This window comes from Rhincodon typus, chromosome 28, assembly GCF_021869965.1.
Source record: "Rhincodon typus isolate 14 chromosome 28, sRhiTyp1.1, whole genome shotgun sequence".
In the NCBI taxonomy this organism is placed as follows: domain Eukaryota; kingdom Metazoa; phylum Chordata; class Chondrichthyes; order Orectolobiformes; family Rhincodontidae; genus Rhincodon; species Rhincodon typus.
The window spans coordinates 28,078,981-28,091,681 of NC_063359.1; the positions used below are offsets into that span (position 1 = coordinate 28,078,981).

The following is a 12,701-nucleotide window of genomic DNA, read 5'->3' on the forward strand; positions in this document are numbered from 1 at the left end:
TCAGAGACTGAGAGAAACCTCCCGGAACACAGGGTCAGAGACTGAGACAGAAACCTCCCAGATCACAGGGTCAGAGACTGAGACAGAAACCTCCCAGATCAAAGGGTCAGAGACTGAGACAGAAACCTCCCGGAACACAGGGTCAGTGAGAAGTAACACAGGATTAGTAAAATAAATTTGTCAGAACACAGGAACAGACTGTGGGAAATCTGTCAACACAGCATTGGTAAAATAAATCGCAGAGTACAAGGTCGGAGAATCAAATCTTCTATAGTACAGAGATAGAAAGCGTTATCTGCTGGAACACATAGGACATATGAGAATCCCAGAAATACAAGGTGAGAGAGATTTCTATACACTTTGGAAAGAACTATTTAGAGGACTCAGATTAAGAACCGGATTCCAAAAGAAAGAAATAATTTTCTCCAGCATCATCACGAAGCAAATACCTCCCAGGGCGGAGTTATCCAGTTTTCCAAAGACGCACAGAATCCTTGCCAGACAGTAATAACCACTGCTGCTCTCAGCCTGACAACCAGCCACAACTTCACCGGTCTCATCTATGATCCCACCCCATTGCCGATAACTCCTCTCTGTTCGTCGCTGTATATTTGAAGAAGTGGGGGGAAAAAGACGATCACAGGGAAGGTCTGTTTGGTTCCAAAGGTTAACTTTCCCCAAAACCCACAGGAGGTCCTCTCGGTGTTGTTCCTTTTCCCAGTCCGCAGCCTCTGACAATGTGTAAGGCACATCTGCGGTGAAAGGTGCTGGTGAGCGCCTCTCGCCCCGGGTTCTATCTGTGTCTGTTTTCCACTTAATATTTGAATATGTTCGTTTCACAAGTAAGGAACATCACTCACCTTCTTCTCATTGGATCAAAGTTGCATCACATGATTTAAAAAAAAAGTTTCTCAACCGGCCCCGCCTTTTCAGGAACAAAAGTGTGGCCGGAATAACAGGAAATCCGGACTCAGTGTTTTTTGTAGGAGATGTGTGTGTCTGTGCGTGGGTGTATATGTGTGTGTGCGTGTCTGTGTCTGTGTGTGTGTGCATGTGTGAGTGTGTGTGTGCGCGCTGGGGGCGGGGAGGAGGAACACGTTTGTGGCCGCATCCGTCTGCGCAATGTACAGGTCCAGATCAGGTCGCTAATCACTTCGACTGATCATTGCTTTATATTCAAGTTGCATGATTTGGTTAATAAACCATCAGAGTTTTACTAAATTACAGCGGAGTTCCTGCGAAAGGCTAGGGACCTGAAAGGTTAACCGTTTTCCCAGTTACAAATGCGCCATTCCTGCTCAATATTTTCATCAGAATTTATGATTTTCATCATAAATCATAGTCCTTTGCAAAATGTTTAATTATTCATAGTCATTCAGTAAGGAAACAGACAATTCGATCAAACCAGTCCATGCCGAACATAATCCCAAACTAAACTAGTCCCACCTGCCTGCTCCTGGCCCATTATCTCTCCAAACTTTTCCTATTCATATGCTTATCTACGTGACTTTTAAACGTTGTAACTGTGCCCACATTGCACATAACAGCCACCTTTTAAAAAAACCCCTTATGTCTTTTTTTTTATAAATCTGACTCCTCTCACCTTAAAAATATGGCCCCTAGTCTTGAAATGCCCTATCACAGGGAAATGTTACCTACCATTAAGCCTATCTATATCCCTCATGATTTTATAGACCTCTATAAAGTCACCCTGTCAACGTCTTACGCTCCTGTTAAAACATCCTAGCCTATGCAGCCTTCTTTTTATAACTCTACCCTTCCATACCCAGCAAAATGGTGCTGGGAAAATTGTTGGGATTGAAGGCCAATAAATCCCCAGGGCCTGATAATCTACATCCTAGAGTGCATAAGGAAGTAGCTCTAGAAATAGTGGATGTATTAGTTGTCATCTTCCAGGATTATATAGACTCTGGAACAGTCCCTGCAGATTGAAGGGTGGCTAATGTCACTCCAATATTCAAAAAGGGAGGTAGAGAGAAAACAGGGAATTATAGACCGGTGAGCCTAACATTGGTAGTGGGGAAAATTCTTGAATCCATTGTCAAAGATTTCATTGCAGAGCATTTAGAAAGCAGTGGCAGGATCAGATAGAGTCAGCATGGATTTATGAAGGGAAAATCATGTTTGACAAATCTGTTAAAATTCTATGAAATGTAACTAGTGGAGTTGACAAGGGGGAGCCAGTCGATGCAGTATATTTGGACTTTCAGAAAGCATTTGACAAAGTCCACATAAGAGATTAATGTGCAAGATTAAAGTGCATGGGATTGGGGGAAGTGTATTGAGATGGATAGGAAACTGGTTGGCAGAGAGGAAACAAAGAGTAGGAATTAATGAGTCATTTTCAAAATGGCAGGCAGTAACTAGTAGGGTGCCACAGGGATCAGTGCTGGGACCCCAGCTATTCACAATATATATCAATGATTTGGATGAGGGAACAGTGTGCAATTTTGGTATCCTTTCTGAGAAAGGATGCTCTTGCTGTCAAGGGAGTACAGCGAAGGTTTACCAGGCTGATTCCAGGGATGGCAGGTCTGACATATGAGGAGAGATTGACTAGGTCACCAGAGTTCAGATGAACGAGGGGGATCTCATAGAGACTTATAGAAATCCTAACAAGACTACACAGGGTGGATGCAGGAAGGATGTTCCCACTGGTGTGTGTGTCTAGAACCAGGGGTCACAGTATGAGGATTCGGGGTAGACCATTTAGGATTGAGATGAAGAGACATTTCTTCACCCAAAGAGTGGTGAGCCTGTGAAATTCGTTACCACAGGAATTAGTTAATTTCAAAACATTGAATGTATTCAATAGATGACTAGATATAGCATTTGGGGCAAATGGGATCAAAGGTTATGGGGAGAAAGCAGTTTTAAGCTATTGAATTTGATGATCAGCCATGATCGTGAAGAACAGCAGAGCAGATCAAAGAGCTGAATGGCCTACTCCTGCTCCTATCTTCTATGTTTCTATGTAACATCCCGGTAAATCTCTTCTGTACCCTCTCTGGCTTAATAATATCCTTTGTATAATAGGGAGATCAGAACTTGACACAGTACTCCAGAAGAGAATGTCCTGTACAACCTCAAAATGACTTCCCAACTTCTATACTCAAACACTGAGCAATGAGGCAAGCTGACACATGCTGAGCTTTTACAGCAATTTCTATTTTTGTTTCTGATTTACAGCATCTGCAGTTCTTTGAATTTTTTACTTGACAAATTCTTCATCATTTAAACCTTTAACACTGTGGTAGCTCCAGTCAATGGTTGGAAAATTAAAATCTATTATTACAACCTTATTATGTTTACATATATCTGAGATCTCTCCACATATTTGTTTCTCAATTTCTCTCTTACTTTTGGTGTATTATAGTACAATCCCATCAAGATAGGATAAGCAAAGTTTTAGTGGTAATATCGCTAGACTATTAATTCAGAAACCCAGCTGATGGGTTCTGGGGACCCGGTTTCGGGTCCCACCATGGCATATGGTGGAATTTGAGTTCAATAATTAACAAAAAAGTCTGGAATTAAGAATCTACTGATCGTCATGAAATCATTGCCGATTGCCGGAAAAACTCATCTGCTTCACTAATGTCCTCCAAGGAAGGAAATCTGCCATCTTCACTTGGTCTGGCTTACATGTGATTCCAGACCCACAGCAATGTGGTTGACTCTCAACTGCCCTCTGAAATGGCCGAGCAAGCCTTTTGTTGTACCAATCACTACAAAGTCTTAAAGAAATGAAACTGGACGGATCACCTGGCATTGACCCAAGCACCGAAAAAGACAACAGCAGAAATAGCCCTGTTGACCCTGCAAAGTCCTTCTCACAAACATCCGGGAGTTAGAGCCAAATTTGGGAGAACTGTCTCACAGACTAGTTAAGCAACAACCTGACATAGTCATACTCACAGAATCATACCTTACAGACAATGTCACAGACACCACCATCACCATCCCTGGATATGTCCTGCCCCATCAGCAGGACAGACCCAGCAGAGGGGGCGGCACAGTGATATACAGTCGGGAGGGTTTTGCTCTGGGAGTCCTCAACATTGACTCCAGAACCCATGAAGTCTCATGGCTTCAGGTTAAACATGGGCTAGGAAACTTCCTACTGATTACCACATACCATCCTCCCTCAGCTGATGAATCAGTACTCCTCCATGTTCAGCAACACTTAGAGGAAACACTGAGGATGACAAGGGCACAAAATATACTCTGGGTGGGGGATTTCAGTGTCCACCACCAAGAGTGGCTCGGCAGCAGTGTCACTGATCGAGCTGGTCGGGTCCTAAAGGACACAGCTGCTAGACTGGGTCTGCAGCAGGTGGTGAGGGAACCAACAAGAGGGAAAAACATATTTGACCTCATCCTTACCAATCTGCCAGCTGCAGTTGCATCTGTCCACGACACTATCGGTAAGAGTGACCATCACACAGTTCTTGTGGAGACAAAGTCCTGCCTTCACATTGAGAACAACCTCCATCGTGTTGTGTGGCACTATCACCGTGCTAAATGGGACAGACTTCGCACAGATGTAGCAACTCAAGACTGGGCATCCATGAGGCGCTGTGGGCCATCAACAGCAGCAGAATTGTACTCCAGCACAATCTATAACCTCATGGCCTGGCATATCCCCCACTCAACCATTACCATCAAGCCAGGGGATCAACCCTGGTTCAATGGAGAGTGCAGGAGGGCATGCCAGGAGCAGCACCAGGCATACCTGAAGATGAGATATCAACCTGGTAAAGCCACTAAACAGGACTATTTGCATGCCTAACAGTGAAATCAGCAAGTGATAGTCAGAGCTAAGCGATCCCACAACCAACGGATCAGATCTAAACTCTGAAATCCTGCCACATCCAGTCGTGAATGGTGGTTGACGATTAAACAACTCACTGCAAGAGGAGGCTCCACAAATATCCCCATCCTCAATGATGAAAGAGCCCAGCACATCAGTGCAAAAGATAAGGCTAAAGCATTTGCAGCACTCTTCAGCCAGAAGTGCCGAGTGGATGATCCATTTCGGCCTCCTCCAGTGGTCCCCAGCATTACAGATACCCATCTTCAGCCAATTCGATTCACTCCATGTGATATCAAGAAACGGCTGGAGACACCACATACTGCAAAGGCTACCGGTCCTGACAAATTTCCGGCAATAGTACTGAAAACTTGTGCTCCAGAACTTGCTGCTCCCCTAGCCAAGCTGTTCCATACAGTTACAACACTGGTGTCTCCCTGACAATGTGGAAGATTGCCCAAGTATGTCCTGTACACAAAAAGCAGGCCAACCCAACCCAGTCAATTACCGCCCCATCAGTCTCCTCTCGATCATCAGTGAAGTGATGGAAGGTGTCATCAACAGTGCTTTCAAGCAGCACCTGCTGAGAAATAATCTGCTCAGCAATGCCCAGTTTGGGTTCTGCCAGGGCCACTCAGCTCCTGACCTCATTACAGCCTTGGTTCAAACATGGACAAAAGAGCTGATTTCCAGAGGTGAGGTGAGAGTGACAGCCCTTGATATCAAGGCTGCATTCAACCAAGTGTGGCCTCAAGGAACCCTAGCAAAACTGGAATCAATGGGTATCAGGGGGCAAACACTCCAGTGTTTGGAGTCATACCTGACACATAGGAAGATGGTCGTGGTTGTTGGTAGTCAATGATCTCAGCTCCGGGACATTTCTGCAGGAGTTCGTCAGGGTAGTGTCCTAGGCCCAACCATCTTCAGCTGCTTCCTCAATGACCTTCCCTCCATCATAAGGTCAGAAGTGGGGATGTTCGCCAATGATTGTGCAATGTTCAGCACCATTCGTGACTCCTCAGATACTGAAACAGTCCACGTTCACATGCAACAAGGTCCGGACAATATCCAGACTTGGGCTGACAAGTGGCAAGTGACATTCACGCCACACAAATGCCAGGCTATGACCATCATCAATAAGAGACAATCTAACCACTGTCCCTTGACATTTAATGGTGTTACCATCACTGAATCCCCCACTATCAACATCCTGGGGGTAACCATTGACAGAAACTGAACTGGACTCACCACATTAACAGAGTGGCTACAAGAGCAGGCCAGAAGCTGGGAATACTGCGGCAAGTAACTCATCTCCTGATTCCTCAAAGCCTGTCTGCCATCTACAAGGCACAAGTCAGGAACCTGATGGAATATTCCCCACTTGCCTGGATGGGTGCAGCCCCAACAACACTCAAGAAGCTTGACACCATCCAAGACAAAGCAGCCGCTTGATTGGCATTACATCCACAAGCATTCACTCCCTCCACCACCGACGTTCAGTAGTAGCACTGTGTACTATCTACAAGATGCACTGCAGAAATTCACCAAAGATCCTCAGACAGCACCTTCCAAACCCATGACCACTTCCATCTAGGAGGATAAGGGCATCAGACATATGGGAACACCACCAACTCCAAGTTCCCCTCCAAGTCACTCACCAACCTGACTTGGAAATATATCACCATTCCTTTACTGTCGTTGGGTCAAAATCCTGGAATTCCATCCCTAATGGCATTGTGGGTCAACCCACAGCAGGAGGACTGCAGTGGTTCAAGAAGGCAGCTCACCACCATCTTTTCAAGGGCAACTAGGAACAAGCAATAAATGCTGGTCCAGCCAGCCGTACCCACATGTGAATAGAAAAAAAAATGATCTCTCTTTTCTTATTTCACTTATTCCTTTCACTGGATGATTTCAAATACATTTAACACATTTTGAAAATAAAAATGTTATATTACATGCAATTCTACGTTGCGTATTGCTGGAAAAAGAACACATTTTGTTAAAACATTTAATCTTACACTCATCAGGACAATTCACAAGAATACCATTAAAGGAGAAAACCAACATTTATACTGTATACAAGAACAGAAATAACTGGAGAAATCCAGCAGTTCTGACAGCATCTGTGAAGAGAAAGCAGAGTCAAAGTGATCCTTTTTCAGATTTATATTGTATAAATGTCCTCTTGTTGTAATGCCAGTACCAAACTCAATAACTCCTTTTCAACAGTTGAATTTTGTCCGGTGGATTTTGAGTTTCTTTAAAAAATAACCAATCAGCCTTTCAATTCCACAATCATCCTCCTGTAAGAACGCAGCTCCAACCTCTACATCGCTCACTTTGATGGTGACTTTAAAGGGTTTCAAGAAATTTAGCATGGCTAAAACTGGTGAGGTGGTTAACACTACTTTTAAATTCTCAAATGCCTCCTGGCATGGTTCTGTCCACCAAAATGTTGTGTTCTTTTTCAACAAATCCATCAGCAGTGCCACCACGCCATTAACATTTGCTACAAACTTCTGGCAGAATCTGCTCAGTCCCAAAAATCATAGCACTTCCTTCTTCAAGGATGGTCTTGGAAATTCCTCGATGGTCTTTGTCTTCGCTTTCCTCGGTGTCATTCTTCCATGTTCTATGCTGTGTCCTAAGAATGTCAAATCCGCCTTCATGAATTCTGTCTTTGCCAAATTTATGACCAACTTCGCCTTCTGTAATCTCTCAAAGAGCTCTGCTAAATTCACCATGTGATCTATTCACGAATGGCTGAAGCTCACTAAGTAATCTATATAGACAACACCATTAGTCAATTCTGCCACAACTCTGTTCATAAGTCTTTGAAAAGTGGCTGGTGCATTCTTCATTCCAAAGGGCATTACTTTAAATTGATAATAGCCCATTTGGGGTTACAAAAGCAGAAACTTCTTTTGTTCTCCCCAGACATAGGTACTTGCCAGTAACCATGAAGTAAGTCCAACTTTGTGATGTAAGTGGCTTGTTCAACTTTTTCCACGCAGTCCTCTGGCCTTTGAATTGGGTATGAGTCAGATTTAGTCATGGCATTATCCTTCTGATAATCTACACAGAATCGTTGAGTATGATCAGGTTTGGGGACCAACACGTTTGGTGAACTCCACTCCCTTTGATTTGGTTTGTTGATGTCTTCTTGGACTATCGCTTCCATTTCCTTCTGTACTTCTGCTGCTTTGTGAGGATTAAGCCTGTAGGGGTGTTATTTTATCAGAACAGCATTCTCCATGTCAACATCACGTACTATAGTATTAGTCCTCCCCATTCTATTTCTATGTATGTCATCATAATGCTGCAACAAGCCTTTCAATTCAGCTCTCTGTTCCTGAGACAGATTGTTTACTATCCTGTCCCATTCTTTAAGGATTTCCTTATTATTTAATTTATTCCGAGGCACACCAAAATCCAACTCATCTGCATTTGATTCCTTACTCTGAGTGACAGTAACTAATGCCTGTTTCGCCAGTTTCCTTTCCCTGTCATTGTAAGGTTTTAGCATGTTCACATGACAATCCTGATAAATTTATTTCCTATCTAGCATCTTTACCAGATAATTTACCTGATTTAACTTCTTCTTAATCTTATAGGGACCACTAAACCTTACTTTGAAGGGATCTTCTACCACTGGTAACAGCACCAATACTTTATCCCCATGGGTAAACGTACAAATATTTGATTGCTTATCTGCTTCTTGCTTCATTAGATGCTGTGCCACCCTCAAATGTTGTCTAGCTAATTCACCTACTCTGTTTAATCTTTCTCACACCTCAGATACATAATCCAACTATGAGATCTCTGACTTTGGACCTATCAACTTTTCCTTAATTAATTTTAAACGCCCTCTTACTTCATGTCCAAATATCAATTCAAATGGAGTAAACTGAGTTGATTCATTTGGGGCATCTCTAATAGCAAATAATATTAATGGGATACCTTTATCCCAATAATTTGTGATTGGAGTGGCCCATACTCCAGACTGGATTATTATGAAACCCCTGACCCTAACTACTCCAAGTGGCTGACTGACCTGGTACAAACCCCTGGACTGAGATCAGATGATGCCTTTGTCATGATGATGCCAGGACCCTTGACTGGCAACAATCCCCTTTGGTTTGGCTGAGTCCTAGTCTCTAGGCCCTTAGACTCCAAGATATGGCCATTTGGTTGAAGCAAATTCTGTATGTTTGCCACACAAGCTGTTTGCACATGCTCTAAGTGTGACATTGGCGTAGCATGGGGCCTTCAGGAAGACATCCACCTCTTGATTGATCACAACCTTGACAAGTTGCCTTGCTTTGAACCTGTACTAAAAGGCGAGGCCAGTCAAAAGTACAATGAGGTTGTAAGTACTGAATGATAAAGCAATGCACAAAAAGATAAGGCAGAGATTCAGTTAACATCCAAGTAAGCACAAAGTGACTGAGTGCTGAGGGGACAAGCAAAGAGCCCTGAGATATCCTCTGTTACGATGCATGAAATAGGTGCCTGCAGCAAAGTAGTTTTGCAGCAGCATTGTAATGAAACGTGTCGATGTGCTCCAAAGTGCCATATTGAAGCAGTAAACTGTATTCTATGTGAGCCAGAGATGTGCCCATGATGATGTGGAGGTTGGTGCATGTCCAATGCCAACCTCCACAGATGAAGGATGCAGTTAGTTGCTAGCTATGGACTGTGCCCTGAGATGTTATGGAATGTTGACCAATGTGGAGGCCTGGAAGAGCAAGCAGTTTCGAACCACCAAGTACATGCCCAAACTTCCATGTTGAAAATTGGCACCACCTAGTCCTGGTAAAATAGCAAACTGCATATAACTAAAGTGAGATTAGGTAACAATGTGGTGCTAATGCCTTCAGATTGCCCTCTTGTGCCAGCAACATTCCAGTCTTTCTGCTAAAATCTTGGTTGGAAATCAAACTTCTTTTTGTTGCCATTGAGAATCTCATTTTTGAAACTTTACCATATTTTACCAACTGACTTGCAATTTTCCAAGTCATAGAGTCATACAGGATGGAAACAGACCCTTCGGTCCAAGTTGTCCACACTGACCAGACATCCCAATCTAACCTCGTCCCATTTGCCAGCATTTGGCCCATATCCCTCTAAACCCTTCTTATTCATATACCCATTCAGATGCCTTTTAATTGTTGTAATTGTACCCACATCCACCACTTTCTCTGGCAGCTCGTTCCATACACACACCATCCTGTGCGTCAAAAGGTCACCAGTCAGTTGTTTTTAAATCTTTCCTATCTCACATTAAACCTATGACCTTTAGTTTTGAACTCCTCCACCCTAGGGAAGAGACCATGGCTATTCACCCTATTCATGGCCCTTATGATTTTATAAACCTATGTAAGGTCATCCCTCAGCCTCTGACGCTCCAGGGAAAAAAAGCACCAGCCTATTCAGAGTCTCCCTATAATTCAAGCCCTCCAGTCCCGACAACATCCTCATAAATCTTTTGTGCACCCTCTCAAGTTTAACATCCTGCCTATAGAAGGACAGACAGAATTGTCCACAGTATTCTAACAGTGGCCTCACCAGTGTCTGGTACAACCAATTCATGATGTCCCAACTCCTATACTCAATGTTCTTACCAATGATGGCAAGCTTGCCAAATGCCTTCTTCACCATCCTGTCTGCCTGCGACTCCACTTTCAAGGAACCATACACCTGCACCCCTAGGTCTCTGTTCGGCAACACTCCCCAAGGCCCTACTATTAACTGTATAAGTCCTGCTCTGGTTTGCCTTACCAAAATGCAGCACCTCACCTCACGTCAATATAAATTAAACTCCATCTGCCACTCCTTGGCCCATGGGCCAACTCATCAAGGTCCTGTCGTATTCTGAGCTATTCAGGTGCTGGGAAGATTCCACCCAATGTTTTATCAGCAATGTTATTTTTTGCTTAAATGAAAAATCTCAACTGCTGCAAATCTGAACAAAAAAGCAGAATTTTCCAGAAATGCAACAGGTTGACCAGCATCTGAAACAGAAAACTAGGTTAACACTTAATGTGCAGACTGACTCATTGAATACTTCAATTTTCTTTTATATTTCTGTTTATTTAATTGTTCAGCTCAAACATTGCTTCATCTCTCCATGGCATTTCCATACAGACATGCCCAACGTGATCAGATTTATCCCCTATTTACTTTTGATTGTTTTTTCAGAATTCCAGTGCTAAAAATGATCATCATCAAAAGTTAGTCTGCAAATTATTTTATCCACCTAACTTCAAGATTCATTTCAGATGCTTTTTTGCCTGCGGAATTCTTATCAGCACATTAACAGCAGATTGCAAGTTCACACAATTGAAAGATGTAATTGTATGCGTGACTGCATCATGGAACTTTCAATTGCAATAATATTGAATTGTATTTCATTGCCATTTACGAATAACATACACTGTTATTAAAGCAATTAAATATTTTTATGTTTTAATTTATTTATTTCACTTTGTTATAATGGAATGTTCCGATTTACTAGCTCTCTTGTTAATGTTGTTCCCAGAATCATGTTGTCAAAATTTACATTTCATCGTTGAGATTTGGTAAATATTGAATTAAGAGTTCATGGTTACTAATTTTCAATTGCATGGAGAGTATTAGTGTAGGTGGATTTCAATTGAAAGCATTTTCACTGATCAAACAACAAAAAATGATATACTGAGTATGAGATAGCAAAAATTTTGACCTTTTACCTTTATATCCATTGAGATCTGCCATCCTACCTTTCTCCTTAGGAACCATTACATTGAAGGTTGGCAACCAGGTTCTCATGGCATAGCACAGGATCATTTTATGACTATTGATTCTGAGATTTCTTTACTAAATGTATTGAATTGCACCACCCCTCAATCTGTCACTGACTCAGGTTTGGCTCTGTAGGGTCTTTCAAATTGATATCAGATCTCCCTGAGATTGGAGGTCAAGTGGCCTTCCTAAGATCTGCTATCAGAGATAGTAAGAACTGCCGATGCTGGAGTCAGAGATAACACAGTGTGGAGCTGGAGGAACACAGCAGGCCAGGCAGCTTCAGAGGAGCAGGAAAGCTGCCGTGAAAGCTGAAGTGCAAAGAGACTTGGGAGTCTAGTCCAGGGCTCTCAAAGTAAACCTGCAGCTTGAGTCAGTACTTAGGAAGGCAAATGCAACTTTGGCATTTATTTTGAGAGGATTTGAATATAAAAGCAGGGATGTACTTTTGAGGCTGTATAAGGCTCTGGTCAGGCCACATTTGGGGTATTGCGTGCAGTTTTGGGCCCCATATCTCAGGAAGGATGTACTGGCCCTGGAGCAGGTTCTTGAGAATGATCGCAGGAATGGAAAGCTTAACAAATGAGGAACGTTTGAGTACTCTGGGACTATACTCACTAGAGTTTAGAAGGATGAGGGGGGATCTAATTGAAACATACAGAATACTGAATGGCCTGGACAGAGTGGATGTTGGGAAGATGTTTCCATTGGTAGGAGAGACTAGGACCCCAGGGTACAGCCTTAGAGTAAAGGGAAGACCTTTTAGAACAGAGATAAGGGGAAACTTTTTCAGCCAGACAGAGGTGAATCTATGGAATTCACTGCCACAGAAGGCTGTGGAGGCCAGGTCATTGAGTATATTTAAGATGGAGATAGATAGGTTCTTGATTGTCAAGGGGAGGGAAAGTGGGCGAATAGGTTTGAGAAACTTATCAGCCATGATTAAATGGCAGAGCAGACTCAATGGGCTGAATAGGCTAATTTCTGTTCTATGTCTTATGGTCTTATGGTCTAATCCACATAACCATATCATACCCAATGTATTCCGCTTACACTGAGGCCACTATGATAAAGATAAAGT

At 42.8% G+C, this 12,701-nt stretch overlaps 1 protein-coding gene across 1 annotated transcript in view; it reads right to left on the reverse strand.

The window, feature by feature from the left end:
• Positions 1 to 12,701, reverse strand: part of LOC109915683 — a 71,676-nt gene that overhangs the window by 10,335 nt on the left and 48,640 nt on the right. Inside the window, exon 2 of the mRNA XM_048613383.1 lies at positions 450 to 813. Within this exon, the coding sequence (XP_048469340.1) occupies positions 450 to 813 (364 nt within the window). The remainder of the gene's footprint in view (positions 1 to 449; positions 814 to 12,701) is intronic.